The sequence below is a fragment of the Dipodomys merriami genome, unplaced genomic scaffold (genome assembly GCF_024711535.1).
Source record: "Dipodomys merriami isolate MVZ:Mamm:240054 unplaced genomic scaffold, mDipMer1.0.p SCAF_33, whole genome shotgun sequence".
Taxonomy (NCBI): Eukaryota; Metazoa; Chordata; class Mammalia; order Rodentia; family Heteromyidae; genus Dipodomys; species Dipodomys merriami.
The window spans coordinates 1,254,078-1,280,809 of NW_027204826.1; the positions used below are offsets into that span (position 1 = coordinate 1,254,078).

The 26,732-nt window shown below is 49.1% G+C and overlaps 1 protein-coding gene across 2 annotated transcripts in view; it reads right to left on the reverse strand.

The window, feature by feature from the left end:
* The window catches only part of Tbc1d2b (TBC1 domain family member 2B), a 73,954-nt gene extending 47,474 nt beyond the window's left edge, over positions 1 to 26,480 (reverse strand). Inside the window, exon 1 of one of the 2 annotated variants that reach the window (XM_070042782.1) lies at positions 26,089 to 26,480. In XM_070042782.1, coding sequence (XP_069898883.1) covers positions 26,089 to 26,445 — 357 coding nt within the window. In that variant the 5' untranslated portion in view covers positions 26,446 to 26,480. Of the gene's footprint in view, positions 1 to 521; positions 539 to 26,088 lie in introns of those variants that run through there. The other variant, XM_070042783.1, reaches the window with a different exon arrangement.
* Positions 26,481 to 26,732: the final 252 nt, after the last annotated feature.

The following is a 26,732-nucleotide window of genomic DNA, read 5'->3' on the forward strand; positions in this document are numbered from 1 at the left end:
AAAAAATCAACTAAGAATCAGAGGACACCAAACCATGAACAAACTAGATAGCAGGTGCAAGTCCCAGACAGGTGTCCAGGAAGGAGAGCGATGTAGCCTGTCAGTCCTGCCCTGGTGAGAGGTGCCAGCACAAGCAGTGGGTCACAGTGCGGATGTGACACACTCCAGCTCTGCAGGCTTGACTGCACGCAGTACATGCTCCAACTACTGCTACCTAGAAACCAAACACAACTTCCGGGCTTTGTAGCCACTGCCTGGGATCTTTCTATTAACACCTACAACATGGCCCCAGGTCAAGACAACCCATCCACAGAGGACTACAGGTGGACCAGCCAATGTTTACTGAGGACCTCAAAACTGGCTGGGGCCAGGCTCCGCCCACCAGAGAAACAAGTGCTGTGAAGGGAGGGGGAGAGGAGCCAGGAGGGCGGGACCCAGCCACGCGGGCAGGCCCAAGGCACCTACAACTTAAGGCTTGCCACCTGCAGACTCAAGCTTCAAAGTATTGGCTTCATGCTTACCTTCCTCAATAAACACAAGGTGTTTCCATTTTTTTGTGGTAGGGTCCTTACTGAATAAATAAGCCAAGGGCCACACAGGGAGGAAACACTGGAGCTTGGTCTTGAAGGGGAAGCCAGCAGGCAGAAGCACAAAGGACGAAGAGACTCCAGGTAGACAGGAGTGAGGGAGGCCAATGGTAGGGCCCAGGCCCCCTCTCCCCCCCAAGGCCAGGGTTACCTCAGTAAAAGCATGGGGGAGGGAACAGGCTGGGGAGGGGGAGGTCAGCTCAGACCCAAAAGCCAAGAACGCAAGTGGGACACCCACCACTAGTGGCATCGGAGCTGAGCGGTCAGCTTGCAGGCGCGGGAAAGCTGGGCAGGGGCTGGTACAGGGAAAAGAACACAGGAGCATCCCCTCATGGGGAGAAGGACCCCTGGGGCAGGCTGGGGGCAGGGACCCCCAACCAGAGCCCAAAGTCCCCCCCCTTAGTCCTCCTTCCTCCCCCATGGGTCCAGGAAGAGAAGTAACTCATTTGGGTCACCTAACAAGTCAGCAACAGCCATCCCCAAGACCCCATGCACCCCCCTCCCCCGCCCCAGCTTGGAGACAGACATGAGTGTGGGGGAGAAGGGCGATTCCACCTCTCCAAGCCTAACGTGAGATGGGAACAAGGGTCAAGGAGGGGCAGGCGCTGGTTCTCCCACCTTCCCCCCAGCCACCCTCTTTCTACTTGTGCTCAGAAAACCTGCCATACCCCACAGGTGGAGGAGGGGCCTCCCACCCGCCCATCTGGTGTCTCCTGACTTGCAGGTATCATGAAAAAAAAAAAAAAAAGAAAATCTCTGAACATTAATCTCACTCGGGACCATTAGGAACCTCTTAATCATCTCCCGCTGAATTCCTGGGGCGGAGACCTCCCGGCTCACATGCCTGCGCATCTGATGTATCGTCACGCTGCAGAAATGTGGTCTGCAAGCAAGCAAAAACACCCCAGGCTGTGATTAATTGAGGTTTGCTGCCAAAAAAAAAAAAAAAATCTAGAAACACTGAGAAGAATCTTGACTTCAGTTCCCAAGCAGCTAGGGAAAGGCTGCCAGGGGCAGTCTGAAATGTTCTCTTGCTTAGGAGGCGAAAGAAGCCTTAAAGGAGCTTTCTCTCAGAGCTCGCGCACACACAGACACACACACCACAGACACACAGACACACAGACACACACACACACACACACACACACACACACACACACGAACGCACGCATTCTATAGCAAGGTACAACGAGCAGTAAAAGCCGCAAAGCTAACAGAAATTCAGAAACCCTGTTTTCCACCTGTGTCTTTGTGTGCCAGTCCTGGGACTTGAACTCCGGTGCTGTCCCTGATCTTATTTTCCTCGAGACTAGTACTCTACACCACTTGAGCCACAGCTCCACTTCAGGCTATCCTGGAGCTTTTGTGCTTAAGGCTCGTGCTTGCCCACTTGAGTCACAGCTCTACTTCCAGTTTTCTCATGGTTAATTGGAGATAAGGGTCTCATGGACTTTCCTCCCAGACTTCAAACCTCAATCCTTACATCTCAGCCTCCTGAGTAGCTAGGATCACAGGCATGAACATTACTGGCACCTGGCGTCATCTAGTGTCTTTAATGGAGAGCTGACAGCAATGTAGTCTTGCTTAGCCCCAATGAGACATCTAATCACCAGCTAGTCTCTTGGAGACTGGCTCTAGACTAGGCCTGGATCCGGCAGGATTAGTTGGGACCTACCTTGTCTAACATAGCCACTTGTAGCTAATGAACCAATGCCACGAAATGAAGTCCTCTGGGCACACTGGATTAGACCCAAGGATTAATAACCTGTGCAATATGGCTCAGTACATGGCTCACCCTGCGTTTTTGTTGAACAGCACTGGTCTCCATCCTGACAGGCAAACCAGACTGAATTGAGAGCCCAGGTAGGTATAAGGGCCTGGGTTCCCTCTGGGAGAAGAGCACAGGGGTTAGGACAGGCTGAGAGTCCAGGGTGAGGGAAGCCAACCACCACTCACCCTGCACAGCGCTTTCTGGCTAAGGTAACTTCTTTCTACTTTAAACAGATGCCCTCATGTCTCTAAGCACTCCACACTCCATAGTGTCCAAGGAGATATCCACATTCTTTAGGGACCCCAACCAGAGGGGCAGGGGGCATAACTGGATCAGTATTTGCACCACCCCCGACTATTCAGAAGACTAAATGTGGGCCCAAGTTCTAGAGAGCCAGGCATGTTGACCACAGGAGAAAAATGGAGACAAGGCAAGGCTCCTCTGCTCAGCTGAAAGCTGCACCCTGGTCCCAGGCCAGGCCCCAGCAGGCCCAGTACCAGCACTCGATGTTGGCTAGCAGACAGCTCACCAGGCCTATTACTACTAGTCCTTCAAACTCCTCCACACACCTCAAGGCCCAGCGCCCTTCTCTTCAGGAGGGTTTCTCTGACCTGAGGGTGTCTTTCCTTGCCATCTTTTGCATGGAGAATTTCCCCGGTGGCCCATGTAACCTTCCCATGGGATCAGCCCACAGCACGCCAGGGAGCTGGGTGTCTGCTCACAGGCCCCACCAGCCAGCAGCTTCCAAGCCTGCTCATCCCTGCATCTGTCTCCCTGTGGGAACAGTACACTGTGGAATATATACTGCTCATCTTCTTCCAGACACCATCTCATTGCTGGCAATCTATCTAAAATGGGCAAAAAGAAGAGTGCTGGGATTGACGCTCAGTGGTAGAACACTTGCCTGGCAAGTACAAGTGCAGAGGTTCAAGTCAAGAAAGAAAGAACGAACGAAAGAAAGAATGAAAGAAAGGAAGAAAAGGGGAAAGAAAGAAGGAAAGAGAAAGAGGGGAAGAGAGAAAGTGAGAGAGAAAGGGGAGAAAAAGGAAAAGAAAGAAAGAGAGAAAAAAGAAAGGGAAGCCGGGCGCTTGGTGGCTCACGCCTGTAATCCTAGCTACTCAGAAGGCTGAGATCTGAGGATTGCGGTTCAAAGCCAGCCCGGGCAGGAGAGACCGTGAGACTCCTATCTCCAATAAACCACCAGAAAACCGGAAGTGGCGCTGTAGCTCAAGTGGTAGAAGTGGCTCTGTAGCTCAAGTGGTAGAGTGCTCGCCTTGAGCTGAAGAGCTGAGGGACAGCGCCCAGGCCCAGAGTTCAAGCCCCACGGCCAACAAAAAAAAAAAGGGAAAGGAAAGGAAAGGAAAGAAAGGGAAAGAAAAGAGGAAAGGAAAGAAGGAAGGGAGGGAGGGAAAGAGAGAGAAAGGAAAGGAGGGAGAAAGGATTATATATTATATTTTAAAAAACCAGAACTAGTGCTGGCCCTGGTGGCTCACGCCAGTAATCCTAGCTATTCAAGAGGCTGACATCTGAGGACCATGGTTCAATGTCAATCCAGGAAGAAAATCTGTAAGACTTTTTTTTTTTTTTTTCGGTCCGATCATGGGGCCTGAACTCTGGGCCTGGGCGCTGTCCTTCAGCTCTTCAGCTCAAGGTTAGCGCTCTACCACTTGAGCCACAGCGCCACTTCCGGCTTTTTTCTTTTTGCTTATGTGGTGCTGAGGAATCGAACCCAGGGCTTTGAGCATGCAAGGCAAGCGCTCTACCACTGAGCCACCTTCCCAGCCCCCATCTGTAAGACTTTTATCTCCAATTAACTACCAAAAAAAGCCAGAGGTAAAGCTGCAGCTTAAGCAACAGAGTGCTAGCTGTGAGCAAAAATAGCTCTGGAATAGCACACAGGCCCTGAGTTCAAACCCTGAGAACAACAACAACACACACACACACAAACATACACACACAGGAAAAACAACAAAATCCAAACAAATCTAAAAGTACTTCTTCAAAGTATAACAAAGTGATTATATAATTTATGTTGTTTAATCTTGGAGATATGTGAAAAAATAAATAAGGGGTGGGGGGCTAACAAGTAGTTAAGCAGATTATAAGGCCACAATAATGAACCAGCAGTGTATTGTCAATAAATCAAAATACAGGATTGATATGTATAAGAACACTTAAGCAAGCCGAGCACTAATGGTTCACACCTGTAATCTTAGCTACTCAGGAGGCTGAGATCTGAGGGGTGTGGTTCAAAGCCAGCAGGAGCAGGAAAGTTCATGAAACTCTTATCTCCAGTAAACCACCAGAAAACCGGAAGTGGTGGTGTGGCTCAGTGGTACAGCACTAGCCTTGAGCTGAAGATCTGAGGGTCAATGCCCAGGCCGAGTTCAAACCCCACAACCGACAAAAAAAAAAAAAAACAAAAAAAACAAAAAAAAAAAAACAAGAACACTTAAGTAACAGTTCAAACCTATTCAATGGGGAAGGTATTAATTAGTAAACAACATCATTAGGACAAACAAATGGTCAAAGTGCTGGAAAGAAATATTGTTATCATGAATTATGACTTATGTGAGAAACCAACTCAAATTGGATTCCAGATTTAACAAGTTAATACACTGAACTTTTAAAAACTATGAAATGAATAAATCAATGAACTTAAAAAATAGAATTAGCCGGGCGCTGGTGGCTCACGCCTGTAATCCTAGCTACTCAGGAGGCTGAGATCTGAGGATCGCGGTTCAAAGCCAGCCCGGGCAGGAGAGACCATGAGACTCCTATCTCCAATAAACCACCAGAAAACCGGAAGTGGCGCTGTAGCTCAAGTGGTAGAGCGCTCGCCTTGAGCTGAAGAGCTGAGGGACAGCGCCCAGGCCTGGAGTTCAAGCCCCATGACCGACAAAAAAAAAAAAAAAAAAAATAGAATTAACCCACTAAATTACAAAAATGGTTACAGAATTAAATTTATTCCTGTCTCTTTCCACCTCTTGAAACCATTTCCATCACTTCTTATGGAGATGGGAGGGTGGGGGAAAAGCACAACTCAAAATCAAAGGTGTTAGCACAGATCTCCAGAACAGCTAACTGGAAGTACAATCCTGGCCATGAGACAAAGGATATGAATGCCAGGTGCCTTGTCCATGGTGGACCAGGCAAACAAACCGGTCCTGTAGGGCTGAGCCCCAAATCCAAGCCAGAAGGACAGAGCTTTCAAACCGCAGCCCCCAGCCACTTCTTCCTCAGGCGGCTACAGGATGCTGGCTCCAGGCTGAGCACCAGCCAAGAGTCACTACTTCCACCATCCTCACATTGCTATTCTCTGCAATGAAAAGGCCTTTCTCAACCCACAGAGAAAGCAAAGAGATTGTGTGGGTGTCTAAAAACACCAGAAGGAAAACTCAAAGACAATGACAAACTGAGAAAAGGATCCAAAAGTTTCCAAGTCTATGAGCAGGGCATAGTTTCACTCTGCCCTAGCTCTGTGGAGTGGGGGGGGGGGGGGGGGGGGGGAATTCATCTTCATTTTAAAAAGTACATTTTAGCTGGGTGTTGGGGGCTCATACCTATCATTCTAGCTACTCAGGAGGCTGAAATCTGAGGATAGTAGTTTGAAGCTAGCCAGAGCAGACAAGTCCTCTCAAGACCCTTATCTCCAATTAACCACTTAAAACAGGAAGTGGTGCCTTTGCTCAAGTGGTAGAGCACTAGCCTTGAGTACAAAGAGGCTCAGGGGCAGAGCCTAGGCCCTGAGTTCAAGCCCCACAACTGGTTTAAAAAAAATCCATAATAATACATTTTAAAGCTGGGCACTGGTGGCTCATGACTGTAAACCTAGCTACTCAGGAGGCTGAGATATGAGAATCATGGTTCAAAGCCATCCCTGGCAGGAAAGTCCATGAGACTCTTATCTCTAATGAACCACAGAAAACTGGAAGTATAGCCAGTAGTATGCGAACCTTGAGCAGAAAAACTCAGGGATAAGTGCCCAGGCCCTAAGTTCAAGCCCCACAACCAAAAAAATAAAAAATAAAAAATTAGGAAGTGAAGGTATGGCTCAAGTAGTAGAGTACCAGCCTTGCCCTGAGTATAAGCCCTACTTTGGGCTTAAATTTTTTTTTAAATTTAGAAGACATTTTAATGGGAATATACTGATGGAGGAGAATTTCCACACATGCTATGTTCATGTGTGGAAATAATACAATGAAAGCCCGTCATGCTACCAATTTATGCTAATTCAAAAATTAAATAATTTTAAAACTACATTTTAGTTGAAGGCATGGCTCAGTGGCAGAACCCCTGCCTACCAAAGTGCCAGGTCCCAGGACCTCTTAAAAAACACATTTTAGGCTTTGATTTCAAATATTAACAACCTACACTTGCTATGAAGAATTTGGAACATAAGAAAAATAAACTGCATCAGAAATAACCTTTGCCAAAATTCTGGCATACTTCTTTCCAAACATTTCTCTCTCTCTCTTTTTTTTTTTTAATCAGTTGTGGGGCTTGAATTCTGGGCCTGGGCACTATCCCTCAGCTCTTCAGCTCAAGGCAAGTGCTCTAACACTTGAGCCACAGCACCACTTCCAGTTTACTGAGTGGTTTATTGGACATAAGAGTCTCACAGAGGATTTTCCTGCCCAGGATGGCTTTGAACTACAATCCTCAGATCTCAGCCTCCTGAGTAGCTAGGATTACAGGCGTGAGCCGCCGATGCCTGGCTTCCAAACATTTTTCTACCCCTAAGTATGCACACTAATTTTCTTTATAAAGCTGAAGTTACAGATTTTTAAAAATCTGTACTACCACATTAGTAATAATATTAAATATTATCAGCTAAACAATTACTCTAGCTTTCGCTCTACAATCTCTCTCTGTGTGTGTCTCTCTCATGCCTGTCCTAGGACTTGAACTCAGGGTCTAGGCACTATCCCTGAGCTTTTTGTGCTGAAGGCTAGCACTCTACCACTCGAGCCACAGCTCCACTTGCAGCTTTTTTGGTAGTTAATTGGAGATAAGAATTTCATTGGCTCTGAACTGCAATTCTCAGATCTCAGCCTTCTGAATAGCTAGGATTACAAGCTGGGAGCTACCAGAACTCTACTCTGAGATCTTTTTTTTTTTTTTGGTCCAGTCGTGGGGCCTGAACTCTGGGCCTGGGCTGGGTGCTCAAGGCTAGCGTTCTACCACTTGAGCCACAGTGCCTCTTCCGGCTTTTTTCTTTTTTCTTATGTGGTGCTGAGGAATCAAACCCAGGGCCTCATGCATCCAAGGCAAGCGCTCTACCACTGAGCCACCTTCCCAGCCCCATACTCTGAGATCATTTTAACCCTTGTGATAATCTTCCAGAATAACATTCATCTATCTGTGGACCCTGAAACCTAACCCAACTAACCAGATTCCAGCTCTGTCACCTGCTAGCTGTGAAAAGCAATCAAGCCTCAGATTTCTCATTGGCAAAGGGAAATAATAATCATGACCCCTGTTCCCCCATGGTGTTGCTAGAAAGGTTAAGTGCAGTACAGGTGCTAAGCCCAGAAGAGAACTTGGCACACAATGGGTGCTCGTTAAGGATCAACTGTGGTCTAATGGTGCTTAACCAAGATTTCACAGCCAGTTGCACAAATTCAAAACCCAGCCTGCAGCCTGCACGATTCAACTGTCAAGAGAAAGAAAGATGAGGGTGTGTGCTTAAGACAAAAGCCACTCTCAGCATTTCGGCAGGAATCGGAAGTTCCTCTCAGGGTTTTTTTTCCCCCAAATACTGAAATGCTGATGACCTCAAGTTACAGCAAAATTCAACTTAAAATTCCCTAAGTTAGTAGAGTCAAAAATCGCGCTCAGCCAGGCGCTGGTGGCTCACACCTATAATCCTTGCTACTCAGGAGGCTGAGATCTGAGGATCACAGTTCAAAGCCAGTCTGGCAGGAAAGTCTGTGAGATGCTATCTCCAATTAAGCACTCAGAAAACCAGAAGTGGGGCTGTGGCTCAAGTGGTGAGCGCTTGCTTTGAGCTAAAGAGTTGAGGGACAGTGCCCAGGTACAGAATTCAAGCCCCACGACCACCACCATCACCACCACCAACAAACTGCTCTCATCCTAGAGCTATTCCCCATGCCATGCAGAGGTACCCCAGAATTCCGAACTGAAAGCATCCGTCTCTAACGTGCCTCCCCTAAGCTGTGCCTCAGTGGCTCACACCTGTCACCCTAGCTACTCAGGAGGCTGAGACCTCAGGACTGTGGTGCAAAGCCAGCCTGGGCAGAAAAGTCTGTGAGACTTATCTCCAATGAGCCATCAAACTGAAAGTGGTGCTGTGGCTCAAAGTGGTAGAGGGCTAGCCTTGAACAAAAGAGCTCAGGGACAGTGCTCAGGTCCTGAGTTAAGCCCTAGGACTGGCACCAAAAATAAGTGCCTGCCATGGGTACTCTCAGCCACAGTCCTGATCTAAGGACACGCAGCGAGCACATCAGCGGGAGAGCAGAAGACAACACTGCTCCACCGCAGTGGGCTCCCGACTCTTGCCAGGCCTATCACCAGGACTCATGCTTCTGACACCTTTGGAACACTTCCACTCCAGCCCCACAACTGCCATCTAATGGACTTGTTGCCCTTGCCCCCTCCCTTCTCCTCTGACTCCTAGTCAAGGAAGGCATACCCACCATGCTTAAACTCAAATACACCTGGTCCTGTAGCTCATGACACAGTGCCTGCCTAGCACACAGGAGGCCATGCATTTGATCCTTAGTAATACACACACACACACACACACTCTCTCTCTCTCTCTCTCTCTCTCTCCCCTCTCTCTCTCTCTCTCTCTCTCTCTCTCTCTCTCTCTCTCTCCCCTCTCTCTCTCTCTCTCTCTCTCTCTCTCTCTCTCTCTCTCTCTCTCTCTCTCTCTCTCTCTCTCTCTCTCTCTAATCTGGGTACCAGTCACTCAAATCTGAGGATTGCAGTTTGAAGCCAGCCTGAGCAGGAAAGTCTGTGAGACTCTTACCTCTACCACTAAAAAACTGGATGTGGAGCTGTGGCTGAAGTGGCAGAGCACCATACTTGAGCAAACAAGTAAGTTACAGGATAGCATTAAGGCCTTGAGTTCAAGCCCCTTGTCTGGCATGCTTTCTCTCTCTCTCTCTCTCTCTCTCTCTCTCTCTCTCTCTCTCTTTCACATACACACACACACACACACACACACACACACACACACACACACACACACACACACACACACACACACACACACACACACACACACACACACACACACACACACACACAGAGTCCACTCTGATGCTTTCAATCACCAAGCAATCTGGCCTGGTGATCAGGTCCACACTATACTACAAGGCACACCTCTGGGCTGTGACCTTTCCTCCACACAATATACAAAGGCCAGATCTGCTTCCACAACCCTGCTCCCACTGTACCTCCCCCAACTCCTTCTGGCCCTGGAGACCCAGTCCAGACACCCCATCTACCAGGCCCACCAGGGTCCTCCAACATGCTATATATGACAATGCACCATCTTCACCACCCCCTCAGGAGGAAATGCCCATAATCCTCAGATCTCAGCTTCCTGAGTAACTAGGATGACAGGCATGAGCCACAGCACCAGCTCAACCATGTTTGTTAAAAGATACAGTAACTGGTAATAATGAAGGAACTCTTTTGGAAGTTAAGAAAGGATATCTAGATTTCCAAAACATGTCTAAGGTAATTCCTCCTTCAGCTACAGGAAGCATAAGAATATTGTAGGTGGCCTGATAACAAACAAAAATTCAGATCAAAAACAGACTACAAGCTGAGTGCTGGTGGCTCATGCTTATAATCTTGGCTATTCAGGCGACCTAAATCTGGAGAAACAGCGGTATGAAGTCAGCCCAGGCAGAAAAGTCCATGAGACTCCATCTCTAATCAACCAGCAAAGCAGGCTGGGGGCTTGTCTCAAGTGGTAAAGTGTCTGCCATGAGCAAAATAAGCTGAGTAAGCGTAAGGCCTGAGTTCAAACCCTGACAGGGTGAACAATGCAATCATAGTATTCAGTAGACATACTGTAGAAAATGAACTATGCAACTTATGAACAGGAACGGGAGGGAGAAACTGGGAGAAAACAAAGGAAGAGGTGCCGGGCGCTGGTGGCTCATGCCTGTAATCCTAGCTACTCAGGAGGCTGAGATCTGAGGATCAAGGTTCAAAGCCAGCCCGGGCAGGAGACACCGTGAGACTCCTATCTCCAATAAACCACCAGAAAACCGGAAGTGGCTCTGTAGCTCAAGTGGTAGAGCGCTCACCTTGAGCTGAAGAGCTGAGGGACAGCGCCCAGGCCCAGAGTTCAAGCCCCACGACCGACAAAAAAAAAAAAAAAACAAAGGAAGAGGTGACACTGTCCAAAAAAGAAATAACTATGGGCTGGGAATGTGGCTTAGTGGTAGAGTGCTTGCCTAGCATGCATGAAGCCTTGGATTTAATTCCTCAGTACCACATACACAGAAAAAGCCAGAAGTGGTACTGTGGCTCAAGTGATAGAGGACTAGCCTTGAGCAAAAGAAGCTCAGAAACAGTGCCCAGGCACTGAGTTCAAGCCAGAGGAGAGAGGAGAGAGGAGAGAGGAGAGAGGAGAGGAGAGGAGAGGAGAACCAGGTGCTGGTGGCTCACACCTGTAATCCTAGCTACTCAGGAGACTGAGATCTGAGGATCATCGTGGTTCAAACCCAGCCCAGGCAGGAAAGTCCAATTATCTCCAATTAACCTCCAGAAAACCAGAAGTGGTGCTGTGACTCAGTGGTAGAGAGCTAGCCTTGAGCTAAAGAGCTGAGGGACAGCACCCAGGCCCAGAGTTCAAGCCCCATGACTAACAGAAAAAAAAAGAAAAAAGAAAAATATGTGGCCAGGTGCCAGCAGCTCATGCCTATAATCCTGGCTACTCAGGAGACGGAGATCAGAGGATCCCAGTTCGAAGCCAGCCCGGGCAGAAAAGCCCCCATAAGACTTTTCTTCAATAAACTATACAGAAAAACCTGGAAGTGGAGCTGTGGCTCAAGTGGTAGAACAACAGCCTGGAGCCAAAGAAACTGGAGGTCAGTGCTCAGGCCCAGAGTTTCAGCCCTATGACTGGCAAAATAATAATAATAATAATAATAAATTATGCATTACCTGACTTATGAAATGATAACCCTTTTATATAACACCCTAACAATAAAATTACATTAAAAAAGAGAATAGGAAAAAAAAGAAGAGAGAAGTTATACTCTCAAATTTAATAAATAACTTCAGGTTCCAACTTTCTCATTTGAGTGTTGCAAAATCACAAGCTTGGGGTCAATCCAAAGGGATCTGTCTTGGTATCAATGGGAAAAGAATGCAGTTTTCCCTCTAGAAGATTTTGAAATCTGTCTTGGCCCAGGGACAGAAGGCAAAGCAACACTGGATTCTCCTGTTCCTTCAACGACGGGAGTGAGTTCACAAACCTCCATCCTCCAGGAAACAGAAACAGAACGCATTTTCACTTTTCCCTCCGTCTAAAGTGCTATCTTTAAATGACCATTCTCGTAAGTTATTAATCACCTAAAATGCATGGAAGAAGTACAAGGCTTGGCTAGGCCTCTCTCTAGACAGGCCCACCCTGCGAGGACACATGGACGCCTGTGGAAGTGCTTTCAGTTTCAGAGGGAAAGCAACATCAGCCCCCAGTGACCACAGGGCTCATCCTCCCCCTCCGGCCTTATCAGCTCTGCTGTTGCACAATGCTGGAGGTTTTATGAACCCAGCGTGAAACAAAACACAAAACCTTCGTGTGGCCACAGCCAGGGAACAGCCACAGCCTCTATGGTGTCCACACATCATGCAACACTTTGAGGTTTCCCTTTGCTGGTTTTTTAACTTAAAACAGGGCCCAGGAATGACTGACTTAAAATGACATTTTAGGAAGTGGGTTGGGGGTGGGAGCAGAGTCCCAGGCTCCACCCACCCTGCTCCAGGGATAGGGAACCTGGGGGGAGGGAGGGTCTCAGCTTGTGTATGTAGGGTGCATGAGGTAGTGTTCCAGCATTATTCAGTCACCTGCTGGAGGCATAAAAGCACTCTGCATTCCAGGTTACTCATTTCATTTCAGAAACATCGAGCTGGGTGGGGGCTCACACGGGTCATTCTACTTATTTAGGAGGCTGAGATCTGAGGATCACGGTTCCAACTCAGCAGGTAAGTCCGCGAGACTACAATGAACCACAAGAAAACCAGAAGCAGAGCTGTGGGTCAAAATGGTAGGGCACCAAAGCTAAGGGACAGCACCTAGTCCCTGAATTCAAGCCTCAGGACTGGCACAAAAAGAAAGTAAGGGATGCGAGGAGGGAGAAATCTGAAGATGGCAGGCAAACATTCTTTCCAAAGAGACCCTAGCATGGGGACAGGAGCCCAGGGCAGATGAAGAATCAGGCCCAAACCACAGCTCTGGAGAATAGAAACTCAGAATGTAAAGCAGATATGCAGCTACAAACCACAGACCATCTTACGTGTGAAAAAGAGCTCACACTTCACAGGTCCACACCCATGTAGTTCAGTTATTTCCCATCCACCTAGAGAGTCATCATCGTCAGAGCCAGAGAACAGCTGGCCACTCAGGCCCTGGGTGGAAGAAGCCCAGAGGCCCAGAGCTCCCAGCAGGGTCAAGAGACTAATCCTTGTTCCTATCCCACATAGCAGACCTAGGGCAGGACCTGGAAATCTGCATTCTAACACTTGAGAGCCAGCTTTCCTTCAGAGGACAGAAATGAACCATTCTAGACAACATGAACGAGAGAGACAACCAGATTCCTTCTGAGACTGGCTGGGGCAGAAATCTATAGCCGACTGCCAAGGAGGCTGATCACCTCCATACCAGGGGGCAAGTGCCAGGACACACAGCTAATACTTCCTGCTCAGGCAGCTCCAACCGGAAGTGTATAATCTTGTGTAGGCCATTTGTGTCATTCTTTTTTTTTTTTTGACAAGGTCTTGTTAATTGGCCCAGGCCAGCCTCAAACTCAGGAGGCTGTGCCGCTAGGGCTTGTTCATTCCCAATCTTTATGTGACTCAGCTTACTTGAACCTAGGCCGCCAACACTATAGTTTTGTTGTGCTTGGGGCTTGAGCTCAGGGCCTCATGCTCTCAAGGAGCTGGAGCTCTACCACTTGAGCCCTAGCTCCACATCTGGCTTTTTGCTGGTAATCAGGAGATAACAGTCACTAGGATTTATCTGCCTAGGATGACTGCAAAGCATGATCCTCAGATCTCAGCCTCCTGAGTGGATAGTATTACAAGTGTGGACCACTGGGCACAAAACAGTTAAATGTACAATTTGAGTACTGGTATACAACTGAAAAGGAAGAGGCCTGATTTCCCACTTATGACACCGACACAGCGTGAAGCAAGCATCGACAAAGTAAGCTTCTTGAGAGCCAGGACTGCACTGACTAGTTAGTTGTAGGACTCAGTTTCTTCACTGGATCGTGCAGGGGCCAAGCAGGCAGGTCTCCAAAAGCCTCTGACTATGGGATAATGGTGCCTGAAGCAAAAACACTTCAGGACTTCCACCAGCTCGCAGAGCCACCTAACATCCTGTCCTAATCACACTCCAAGAACAGGCACATCCCCGAGGCCACAGGCCATGCCTGACCTCTGCCTGGGTACCCATCAGGGCCTGGGCCTACTAGGCCTGTTGGGTGAGTGGCTGACTGCAATGCATTTAGAAAGTCTGCCACCTTCTCTGAGGCAAGCCGTCTCCCCTGAGCAGACAAGAGCAGGGACAGGAAATGAAAACTGGGCTTCCTGCCTAGAAATAATTGCCGTATCCAAGATCAACACCCCTAATAATGCTGGCCTGCCCATCTCCAGCATCGACCCCCCAGCCCAGCCTGTCAAGGCAGCCTCAAGGAAAAACCCTGCTGCTTGGGGAGCTAGGCCAGGAAAAGGCCTCCAGACCCAAACCTCTTTCTCCCAGAGGCCTCCAGCTCTCCTGCACAACCCATCTCTCCAAAAACTTAGTAAACGGCAGCCTGAAAACTCATTAAAAGATGCTGATGCAGGCAGGCACTGGTGTATGCCTGTAATCCTAGCTACTCCCTAGGCTGAATCTAAGTATCACAGTTCAAAGCCAGCCCAGGCAGGAGAGTTTGTGGGACTCTGGTCTCCAATAAAACATGGGAATAGCAAGGTGGCTCAGTGGTAGAGCGCTTGCCTTGCATGCATGAGGCCCTGGGTTCGATTCCTCAGCACCACATAAGCAAAAAGAAAAAAAGCTGGAAGTGGCGCTGTGGCTCAAGTGGTTGAGCACTAGTCTTGAGCTGAAGAGCTGAGGGACAGTGCCCAGGCCCAGAGTTCAGGCCCCATGACCAGACCCAAAAAATAAAAAACACACACACACACACACACACACACACACACACACACACACACACACACACACACACACACACACACACACACACACACACACACACACACACACACCATGACCAAACCCAAAAAATAAAAAAATAAACACACACACACACACACACACCATGACCAAACCCAAAAAATAAAAAAATAAATACACACACACACACACACACACACACTCAGAAATGGAGGTGTGGCTCAAGTGGTAAAGCACTAACTTTGAGTGAAAAAGTTAGGGACAGGCCCAGGCCCTAAGTTCAAGCCTAGCACCAGAAGAAAGAGAGAGAGAGAGAGAGAGAGAGAGAGAGAGAGAGAGAGAGAGAGAGAGAGAGAGAGAGAGAGGGAGAGAGAGAGAAAGGAAGGGAGGGAGGGAGGGAGGAAGGAAGGGAGGGAGGGAAGGAAGGAGGGAGGGAAAGAAAGAAAGAAAGAAAGAAAGAAAGAAAGAAAGAAAGAAAGAAAGAAAGAAAGAAAGAAAGAAAGAAAGAAAGACAGACAGAATGGAGGGAAAAAGAAAAGATGCTGACACTCTGGGAACATTAGCTTGCTGACCCAAGAGGAAGTAAAGTCTCCCTGAACATACCAAAACCTACCAGTGTCCCAGCCCTACCGTCTCCAGGGAGCTCTTCTTGATAAAAACCAGTCACATAACTCTCGCCAATTCAATGATGCTTACAGAAGTATTATAAAACCCACAGATTTTAGCCTTCAGCCATATCCAAGTTAGAACTTCATGTAAAGGATATCCCTTCCCCATCATGTACAATGGGAAGATGCCAGGATTCTCCAAGAACCAAAAAATGTTGCAGACATTTGGTATTTACCCCCTAATGCAGAAGCCTACAGACAAATATGTTCTCTCCAAAGATTTTGCTAAAGCTCTTGCAATTCTTTGCTGGTATGGGGTGCTAAGCTTTTCTGAAGTGTTAACACTGTTGTTTTTCTTGTTGTTGCTGTGCTGATATTGTGCTAGAACTCAAGGCCTAAACTTTTTTGCTCAAGGCTAGCACTCTACCACTTGAGCCACACCTCCACTTCCAGCTCCTTTATGGTGTTTAATTAGAGATCAGAGCCTCTCAGACTTCCCTACCCAGGCTGGCTTTAAACCACGATCCTCCTATCTCAGCCTCCTGAGTAGCTAGAAATACAGGCATGAGTCACCAGTGCCCCAGCAACAGTATTGGGTTTTTGTTGTTGTTGTTGTGGGTTTTTTTTTTTTTTTTTTTTTTGGTCCGGTGTGGGGCCTAAACTCTGGGCCTGGGCGCTCTACCACTTGAGCCACAGTGCCACTTCCGACTTTTTTTTTCTTATGTGGTGCTGAGGAATCGAACCCAGGGCCTCATGCATGCAAGGCAAGCGCTCTACCACTGAGCCACCTTCCCAGCCCTGTTGTGGGTTTTTTTGTTTTTGTTTTTGGTCAGTCGTTGGGCTTAAACTCTGGGCCTGGTCACTGTCCCTGAGCTCTTTAGTTCAAGGCGAGTACTCTACTACTTTGGCCACAGAGCCACTTCTGATTTTCTGGTGGTTAATTGGAAATAAGTCTTTCAGACTTTTCCTGCTTAGGCTGTCTTTGAACCATGAACCTCAGATCTCAGCCTCTTGAGTAGCGTGGATTACAGGCATAGGCCAACTCCCTGCTAGTGTGTGTTTTGTTGTTGTTTTTAAACCGATGAAAAAAAAGTCAGTGCTGTGTCCACAGCAAGCTACATAATGCTTGGAACATGGTAGATGTTCAAATATACTTGCTGAATAAGTGGACATTACAAACCCCTCTTTGTGTGTGACAAGAGGCCAGCCATGTTTATAGTCACAGACCCTACTATACTTCAAGGCAGCCATCTAGCCCACAAAGGCAGCCTGGGCATCCTGCAGGTGGTGGGCACCCCTGTGGCTCACGCCTGTAATCCTAGCTACTCAGGAGGCTGAGATCTCAGGCTCGAGGTTCAAAGCCAGCCAGGGCAGGAAAGTCCATGAGATGCTTATCTCCAATTAACCACCATAAAACCGGAAGTGGCACTGTGGCTCACCCTGAGCTGAAGAGCTGAGGGACAGTACCCATGCCCAGAATTCAAGTCCCATGGCCAATTAAAAAAAAAAAAAAAACAAAAAAAAAAAAACAGATTTGGTGGGGAAACATACAGCAAACTCTGCCCTCACAGAGCCCATCTGCAGGACACAATGCCAGCTGCTCTGCCTACAATGATTAGACTCCATCAGGGAGCAAAACCACCCTGGTCTCTTTGGACACTCTCTGTATACTGGGCAATCCCCTCAGAAATCCTCACATGCACAAGTGCCTGGGTAAGGGTTTACAGACACTCAACCGTTACACTAGAAGGAGCACCAGCCAGTTCCCCTTTCCATCCTACATCCACATTGTAAAAACCAACTAAACCCAGATGAGGCCTGACACCACTTTGATGTCTGGATCATAACCAAAAATTTCTTAGTAGGCCAGGTGCTGGTAGCTCTCGCCTGTAATCCTAGCTACTCAGGAGACTGAGATCTGAGGATCGTGGTTTGAAGTCAGCCTGGTCAAGAAAGCTCATGAGACTCTTATTTCCAATTAACCATCAAAAAGCTGGAAGTGGAGCTGTTTGTGGCTCAAGTGGTAGAGCGACAGCCTTGAGCAAAAAAAACCTCAAGGACAGGACCCAAGTTCAAGCCCTAGGACTGGTGCACCCTCAAAAAGTCTTTTGCCTCCCTAATCTGAGTTATTTCTACAATAGCAGAGTTCTTTTCTTCTGGGAGAGGAGAGTTGTATTGTTTATATTCCCTCTGCCATTCAGGGGCTGCTGGGTAAGGATTTCAGACCTAGGAGATCTGTCCTTACCCGCCCCCCAGAAACTTGGCAAGGTAGGAGCTGCTACACTTGTACACCAATGCCTGTGACACTCAACCCAGAGGGGAAGGGAACGGGCAATGTGCATAAAGGGAAAGCAAGTGAAGAAATCAGTGAAGGAGGCGTCAGGAATGCCTTCACAGGGCAGGGCAGGGCCGGCCCAGACCACTCATGCCCTCAAAGCCAGCTTCACAGTGACCCCAGCTCTAAAACCTTCACCCCCGGCTGGGAAGGTGGCTCAGTGATAGAGTGCTTGCCTGGCATGCATGAGGCCCTGGGTTCGATTCCTCAGCACCACATAAACAGAAAAAGCCAGAAGTGGTGCTGTGGCTCAAGTGGTAGAGCGCTAACCTCGAGCTGAAGAGCTGAGGGACAGCGCCCAGGCTTAGAGATCAAGCACCAAGACAAAACAAAAACAAAAACAAAAACCTTCACCTCTGCATTTGTCTGTGTTAAACCTGCTTGCCAGTGCACAACAAATATTAGCCTTTACCACACAGATATGACATTCTTTCAACACAGTTAAATAGAAATACTGGGCATGGCCAAACCAGTGGTATAGTCTGAATGTTTTCAAAAACATGTATACTGAGTCAGGTGTTTGGACTCAAGCTTGTAATCCAAGCTTTTGGGGAGCAGAGATCAAGGGACCATGGTGCATGGCCAGCCCAGGGGAGTGAGGGGGAAGTAGAGGAAGGAAGGTTCAAGATGGAGTCAAAAGACTCCATCTCAATCTTCAGCTGGGCACAGTGGTGCACACCTGTCACCTGAAGCTACTAGGGAAAGAACAGTGACTAAGTATAGTGACACATGCCTGCCATCCCAGCACAAGTAGGAGGATCACAGCCCAGGCCAACCTGGGCATCAAGTAAGACCCAATCTTGAAAATAAACAACACAAAAAGAGTTCAAGGGCAGAGGGGCTACCTAAGCAAGTACAAGACTCTGAGTTCAAACCCCAGTACCACCAAGAAAGAAAAAAAATTACATGTTGATACCCCAAGGCGATAATATTAAAACATGGAGGAGTGAGGGGCAATGTGGCTCAGTGGTTAGAGTATGTGCTTAGCATGGGTTCAATCCCAAGCCTGTACCAAAAACAATGGGGCCTCTGAGGAGATGACTGAGTCAGCAATGGAATAATTCTCTTACTGAAAGAGGCCAGAGGGGGCTGGGAATGTGGGTCAGTGGTAGAGTGCTTGCCTAGCATGCATGAAACCCTGGGTTTGATTCTTCAGTACCACATAAACAGAAAAAGCCAGAAGTGGTGCTGTGGCTCAAGTGATAGAGTGGTAGGCAAAAGACAGTGCCCAGGCCCTGAATTCAAGACCCAGGACTGGAAAGAAGGAAGGAAGGAAGGAAGGAAGGAAGGAAGGAAGGAAGGAAGGAAGGAAGGAAGGAAGGGAGGGAGGGAGGGAGGGAGGGAGGGAGGGAGGGAGGGAGGGAGGAAGGGAGGAAGGGAGGGAGGGAGGGAAGAAGAAGAGGGGAGGGGGCAGAGGGAGCTCAATTGTGTGAGGATCCAGATTGAAGGCCCACACTGGCCAGGCACTGGTAGTTCAAATCTGCCATCCTAGCTACTCAGGATGCTGAGATCTGAGGGTTACTTTTGAAGCCAGCCAGGGCTTCATTGTTTCCAATTAACCAGTAAAAAGCTGGAGGTAAGGAAGTGGGGCTGTGGCTCAGGTGGTAGAGCACTCGCCTTGAGCTGAAGAGCACAGGGACAGTGCCCAAGCTCAGAGTTCAAGCCCCGCAACTGATCAAAAAAAAAAAAAAATCCTGAAAAAAGCTGGAGGTAAAGCTGTGGTTCAAATGGTGGTGTGCCAACCTTGTGTGAAAATGCCAGCAGAGCCAGGTACCAGTGGCTCACGCCTGTAATCCTAGCTACTTAGGAGTCTGAGATCTCAGGATCTCGCAGTTCAAAGCCAGCCTGGGCAGGAAAGTCTGTGAGACTATTATCTCCAGTTAACCACCAGAAAACTGGAGTGGCACGATGGCTCAAGTGGTAGAGGGCTTGCCTTGAGCTGAAGAGCTCAGGGACAGTGCTCAGGCCCAGAGTTCAAGCCCCACAACCACCACCACCAACAACAAAAAAAAAGAATAAGAAAAAGAAAAAGGCAATAGACAGCAAGATACCCAGTACTACCCCACCACCGCTACCAAGAAGAAAAAAGAAAAAGAAAAAGGTATCAACTACAAGCCAGAGAGAGCCTTCAGTAGATACATATCCACTGAGCAATAAATTTGTTGCTTATAAGCTATTTAGTCTAGGACATGCTTTTACAGCAGCTCAAATGGACTAAGATAATCATGTTGGAGAAGGAAGAAAAGAACTGTTCATCAATACTTGCTTAACATTTTTCCTGATTCCCACAAGCCTCAGAACAAAGGACAAAGTCCTGCTGGGACCCCCAATGCTAATACAGGAGAGACCAGGCCAGGCTTTAAGGCCAAGTTCCCCTTTACCCCATCTGTGACCTGGCGCTACCTGAGTCCAGCAGGCAGCCAGCCCCCCCCCCCTCCCCAACCACCTAAGGACTTCTGCTTATACCATTTCCTTTCTCTACTCCATGCCCCCAATAAACACCAGACCACTCTTTATGCCTCAACTCAAAAGGCACTTCCTATGAGCACCGGTGCTCAGGCCTGTAATCCTAGCTACTGAGGAGGCTGAGATCTGAGGATGGTGGTTTGAAGCCAGCTAGGACAAGATATGAGACTCTTACCTCCAATGAACCACCAGAAAATGGGAAGTGGAGTTGTGGCTGGAAGTGATAGAAGGATAGTGTGCGCAGAAAAGCTTAGGGACAGTGTCTAGGCCCTGAATTCAAGCCCCAAAGCCATCCCCCTAAAAGGCACTTCCTCAGGAGAGTCTTTCCTCGACCTCCCCAAAGCCCGAAAAGATGAAACCCTCTATTGTGCATGCATTACATGATTGGTCTGGTATGGCTTTATTAATGTCTGAAAGTTCCACAAGAGTGGGAACTTTTGTGTGTCTTGTTCAGGTTCTGAGCCCAGGGCCTAACTAAGCACTGAGTGAGTGCATGAGTGAATTAATGAATGAGAAGTTCCTGAAACCTTCTAGAAACACTAACCATTAAACTACAACCTAAGGGGTCAGACTCTGACCATTGGTCAGACTCTGACCATCTACAAGTCAGGAGAGAGAGAGAGAGTGAGTGAGTGTGTGTGTGTGTGTGTGTGTGTGTGTGTGTGTGTGTGTGTGTTGGTACTGGAGAGAGAGAGAGAGTGAGTGAGTGTGTGTGTGTGTGTGTGTGTGTGTGTGTGTGTGTGTGTTGGTACTGGGGCTTGAACTCAGGGCCTGGGCACTGTCACTTAGCATTTTGTACAAAGTTGGCTCTCTATCACGTGAGCCACAGCTCTATTTACTTTCCTGCTTGGACTGGCTTTGAACTTTGATCCTCAAGCGCTCACTCAGTCTTCTGGGTCACAAAGGTTAGAGACAAGAGCCACAGCGCCTGATCCCAGTCTGCTTTTAACATTTTCAAATGAATGGAAGAAAATCGAAACAATCTTTTGTGGAATGTGAACAAAAAAAACAAGAAACTGAAATTTTAGGGTCTATAAGTAAAATTTAGGATACAGCTACCCCCACACACACACACATAAAAATACTATATCGTTTGTTTTACACCATAAAGGGCAGGATAGAGCAGTGACAGAAACAGGGGGCCTACAAACCTAAAATAGTTATCACATGGCCTTTTCTTTTTTATTTAGTTCTGAGACCAGGACTTGAACATGTTCCTGCTGCTTTCTCATTAGCTAGCACTCTACCAAGTGAGCCACGCCTCCAACCCCTTTCATAGCAAGCTTGCCGGTGCTGTAGCAGTGTCTCCAAAGCTGTGTGAAATGCCAGCTACCTGAAAACCCAGGACTGATGGTCAGCTCTCTGCTCAGGGGAAGGATAAGCCACAACCATCCTTGAGATTCCTGATGCTTTTCTATTCAGAGGGCTTTCACTAGTGGTGGCCACCTCCACAGCATGTATACAAATGCTGACACCTGCACATGCAGAATTCTGGCTAGTCACTTCTTCATCAGTGCTCCCCCAAAACTAAGGTTTCCTGGGTGATGACTTTTTTTGGGGGGGGAGGGGGTCAGTCCTAAGCTTTAACTCAGGGTCTCTGAGCTCTTTCGTTCAAGACTAGCACTCTACCACTTGAGTCAGGGCTCCACTTCCAGGTTTCTGGTGGTTAACTGGAGATAAGAGTCTCATGGACTTTCCTGCCCGGGCTGGCTTTGAGCTGAGATCCTTAGCTCTCAGCCTCCTGAGTAGCTAGGATTACAGTGAGCCACTGGCACCCAGCTAGAAAGTCACTTACCTTTAAGAAGCTTACTGAGAAGCCAGGAAAAGTTAAGTGCTCATAACCCAAAGGTGGAAATAATGCTTCAAGGTTTTTGAAGTGGGTCCAGATGGTCTGTTGTGGGGGATAGCCCAGCACAGAAGTGCTTAACAGAATGATTTGGCAAGGAAGGTTGGTTGACCACATCTATTCTGTACTGAACACACTACGATTACTCAAGCCAACAAATGTTTGTTGTTAAGCTAAGAGCAGTTTCAACCAGAGAATGTGCATGTTTTCTCACAAAAGTGGGTGAAGAATAAGGATGCATAGATGGTCAGTTACATGTGACTCTAAAACCCACAGCATGAGTCCATGTGGAATCCAGATGCCTACAAGAAAAGGAGCAAAGCCAGGCACCAATGGCTCTCACCTATAATCCTAGCTACTCAGGAGGCTGAATTCTGAGGATCAGGGTTTGAAGCCAGCAGGTAGGTGGTGGGAGGGGTCCATGAGACTCTTATCTCCAATGAACACGCACAAACAAAAAGAGCTGAAAGTGAAGGTTTGGTTCAAGTAGTAGAGCATCAGCTTTGAGTGAAAAAACTAAGGGACAGTGTACCCAGGCCCTGCGTTCAAATCCCAATACAGAAAGAAAAAAAGGAGGGGGAGCAGAGGAAAGGGGGCTCGGTTACTGCCATTTGATGGTGTTCCTTGTGCTCCAGAGACTGCAGAGATGAGAAAGGACAGGATGATTCAAGCTTTACTCCATTACTCATGTGCCTTCCTGGCCCCCCAGTGCTAGCTCACTGCAGAACTGTCTCCGGGCTTCCAACACAGTAAATCACAGCAAAAAGCCTCTAGCACCCCCCCCCCCCTGCACACACATACACATGCACACACACGCAGATTAGCTATCAACTGTCCACTAAAAGGTACTGTCCACTTGGTACAAAACTGGGCAGGAAAATGCTCCCAGTACTTACTCAAGAAGGCAGACATGTAAAACAGAAAAAAAGGAAAGGAAAAAACAAAACACTGCACCTTACCTAATCCAAAACAAATGATGCCAAAGTCACAAGGGGAAAGACTTGTCAGAACAGATCCCACAATTAGACACTGGGGTGACACTCCTCATTTCTGGAGCTTCACTTCCAGGAAGGAGGGTCTCAGTGACATCAGGCAAAAATCACACCCCACTCAGGCCTCTTCTTCCCTCATCTGTAACACGTGGTACTGGCCCAGATTACAGAGTTTACCAAGAAATTCCACAAGCAACTTTGGTTAGGACTCAGGCAATGAAGCATTTTGGAAAAGCCCAGCAAAGCCACAGCTTCTCCAGAGAAGGTGGGATGATGTTACCAAATAGGAAACATCTTGACACGACAATGCTAAGATGGGAGTGATTTGGAGTGACTTGCTAATCGCTAGTCTTTCTGCTCTTTTTTTTGTTTTTGTTTTGTTTTTTTTGGTTGGTCATGGGGCTGGAACTCTGGGCCTGGGCGCTGTCCTTGCGCTCTTCACCTCAAAGCTAGTGCTCTTTGAGCCACAGCGCCACTTCCGGTTTTTTGGTGGTTTATTGGAGATAAGAGTCTCATGGACTTTCCTGCCCCGGCTGGCTTTGAACCTCGATCCTCAGATCTCAGCCTCCTGAGTAGCTAGGATTACAGGCGTGAGCCACTGGCTCCCTGCTTTCATTCTGTAACTTTTCACCATGTTCTCACAGTCATCCACAGACAGTGGCTCACTCAGTCCCTGCTCCTTCACAGTCATACCTGTACGCTTCCACTGTAGGAATATTATGAGTATACCACATGTTTGGCCAAAGACGTGGCCTGGTGTTTATTTATAAGGCTGCCAGGTATAGGTAGCCATTTTCCATACCCTTTTCCAGAATGCTCAAAACCACCCAACAAGGAAAGCAAAAGCAGTAAAACTCATCAACAAACACACACACTGGGAGACTCTGGCTGCAAGTTCAAGTCCATCCATGTCTGAAGCTACACTCCAGACAGCAAAGCTTTGCTTCTCCACTTATGTAGACACAATCACTACTACATATTTTTGAAGTGAAAGAACTGATAGAGCCTGGCGTCAGTGGCTCACGCCTGTCATCCTAGGTACTCAGGAAGGTAGGATCTGAGGATAGAGGTTCAAAGCCAGCCCAGGCAGGAAACTCTGTGAGACTCTTATCTACAATAAACAACTCAGAAAACCAGAAGTGGCACTGTGGCTCAAGTGGTAGAGCGCTTGCCTTGAGCTGAAGAGCTGAGGGATAGCGCCCAGGCCCAGAGTTCAAGCACCATGACCACCAACAACAAAAGAACTGATAAAGGACTCTGAAAGTCATCTAAGAGAATCTGAAACAGGAAGCTCTGGGTTTTTTGTTTTTGTTTTTAATAACACTTCCACCGGAAATTCAACTAACACAGGGATAGCCCACGTGTAGTCTGTGGACAAGCCTCTGCCTTTGACGAAAGTTCCGGAACTCAATGGGGTTATTCCCGAGGTTTATACAGGTACTCAGTAACCTCGGGCACATGGCAAACCTGCTTGGATTCCTTTGGATGTTTCTCTGCATGTGTATGTACCCATTCTGAGGCAAGAAGAGTCCAAAAGACCACAGAAAGCCAGATGCTGGCAGCTCATACCTATAATCCCAGCTCCTCAAAAGACTGAGATCTGGGAATTGCAGTTCAAAGCCAACCCAATGAATCACCAGAAAACCAGATGTGGTACTGTGGCTCAAAGTGGTAGATAGCTAGCCTTGAGCAAAAGAGTTCAGGGACAACACCCAGGCCCTGAGTTCAAGCCCCACCACTGGGAGGTGGGGGGTGGGAAGACCACAGGAATCAGACTCTGCTGGAATTGGCTCGGAAAAGACCGGTTTGTCAAAATGACTTCAGTGAGTGAGTCCAGCTGCTGCTGGCTCTGACTGTCTCAGAGAATGGTCCTTGCTGCTCATTTTTCTCTCCACTTGGCCAAAAGCTTTGAGAGGCTGGGCCCAGCCCTGCTGCCCTGGAGAAATCCCAGCTTTGCAAATGGACGAGTTAGCCAGAAAGAGTGAGGGTGGAGACAAAGCCAGCTGAGAGCAAGATCCTGAGAGGCAGCTCAGACCCTGGGGGGGGGGGGGGGGGAGCCTGTAAAGCAGGTCAGTCCCTAAAAGATAAAGAATTCTAGCCCTTTAGTAACTCCCGAGGGCAGGAAGGCTACCCTAGCAAGAGGACTCCTATTTTACCACACAGATCCCTGCCCCATTCTCTGCTGGAAGGTTAGAGGAGCCTCTAATGAGACCTCTCTCCCTCTCAACCCAAACAAGAAGCAAAGGATCTGGATCAGAGCTCTGTTACTGTCTTCCAGGCTGGGTGCCCTTGACTGGTGCACCCCTGCCCACTCTGGAAGGGTGCCTGGTAGCCTGAGTGAGCGAGTGTGTGTCTGTCTCTCTGATTCTAAACGAACTAACATTTACAGAGCACACTGAATATGAAGAAATTTCCTCCCAGCGCCCCTAATTAAGATAGATCCTGTCTCCAACCCTCCCCCCCCCCCCCCGCCCCCAGCAACTTGAACAAAGTAGGCAGCTAAAAAATTAAACAGGGTGGTCAAAGGACATACTCAAGGTCATCCATCCATAGTTGTAAACCCCCTTACAGCTGGGCTGCCCCAGAGCATCGATGGGGTGGTAGGGGTGAACACTGAGATGGGATCCAAAGAAGGAGCAGGGGGAGAGGATAAAGGAGGGAGAGGGGATCAGGGGGAAGGATGCAGAAAGAGAAGGCACAGGGGGAGAGGGCACAGGGGGAGAGGGTGGAGAAGGTGCAGGAGGAGGAGGAGTGGGGGGGGAGGGTTCAGGAAGAGAGGGGGCAGGGAGGAGGGTGCAAGAGGGCAGGATGCAGAAGGGGAAGGGTGCAGAAGAAGGCGGAGGAGGAGAGGGTGCAGGGGAAGAGGGTGCAGGGGGAGACAAGGGATCCCAGTCTGAGGATGGGAGTGAGGGCTGGGGAGCCCTCTCCCCACGCCCCCAAGTCGCAGTCATGGGTAAAGAGACAGGCGCGGGGAAGGGCTGGGGGAGAGGGAGGCAGCTTGGTGGGGGGGGCCGGGAGGCGGCTTGGGGGAGGCGGGCGAGGCCGGGCCGGGCCGGGCCGGGGCGGGCGGCGGCCGCGGGCCGCGAACTCCCCACCTTGAGCACCGTGACGGCTCCCGCGCTGTGCACCTGGAAGTGCGCGGGCGGCTCGGCGCCGGGCTCGGCCGCGTCGTCGGGGCCGTCGTAGCTGAAGCAGGCGTCGGCGATGTCCAGGCGGCCGAGCGGCAGCGCGTCCTGCGGGCTCTTGAAGTAGTAGAGGCAGCAGCGGCGGGCGTCGAACACGAACCAGCGGCTGCGGTAGCCGCGCAGCGGGCCCTTGCCCGACAGCTTCTGCAGGTACCCGCACAGCCGCGCGGGCTCCCTGCCCGGCCCCGCCTCGGCCGCCGCCCCGGCTCCGCCGTCGCCGCCGCCGCCCGCGCCGTCCTCCTCAGCGCGGGCTCCGGCTCCCGGCATCGCTCGCCGCCCCGCGCCCGGGTCGCCTCGCAGCCGCCGCCGGGGCGCCGCGCCAGGCCCTCCGCACGGCCGCCACGCGCGGGGCATGCTGGGGCTTGTAGTCCTCCCCTGCGCGTGGGTCACGCCCACTTCTGCCCGGCGCCGCCTCCGCGGTGCCTGGTTCCCGAGCGCCCCCGTCCTCGCCTGCGTCCCGCGCTGGAGAAACGGTGTGCTGTGGATGCACGGGGCGTGTGTTCCCCGGAAAGGTGCATTTGTCCAAACCCACGCAGGGCCCGGCGCGGCTAGCA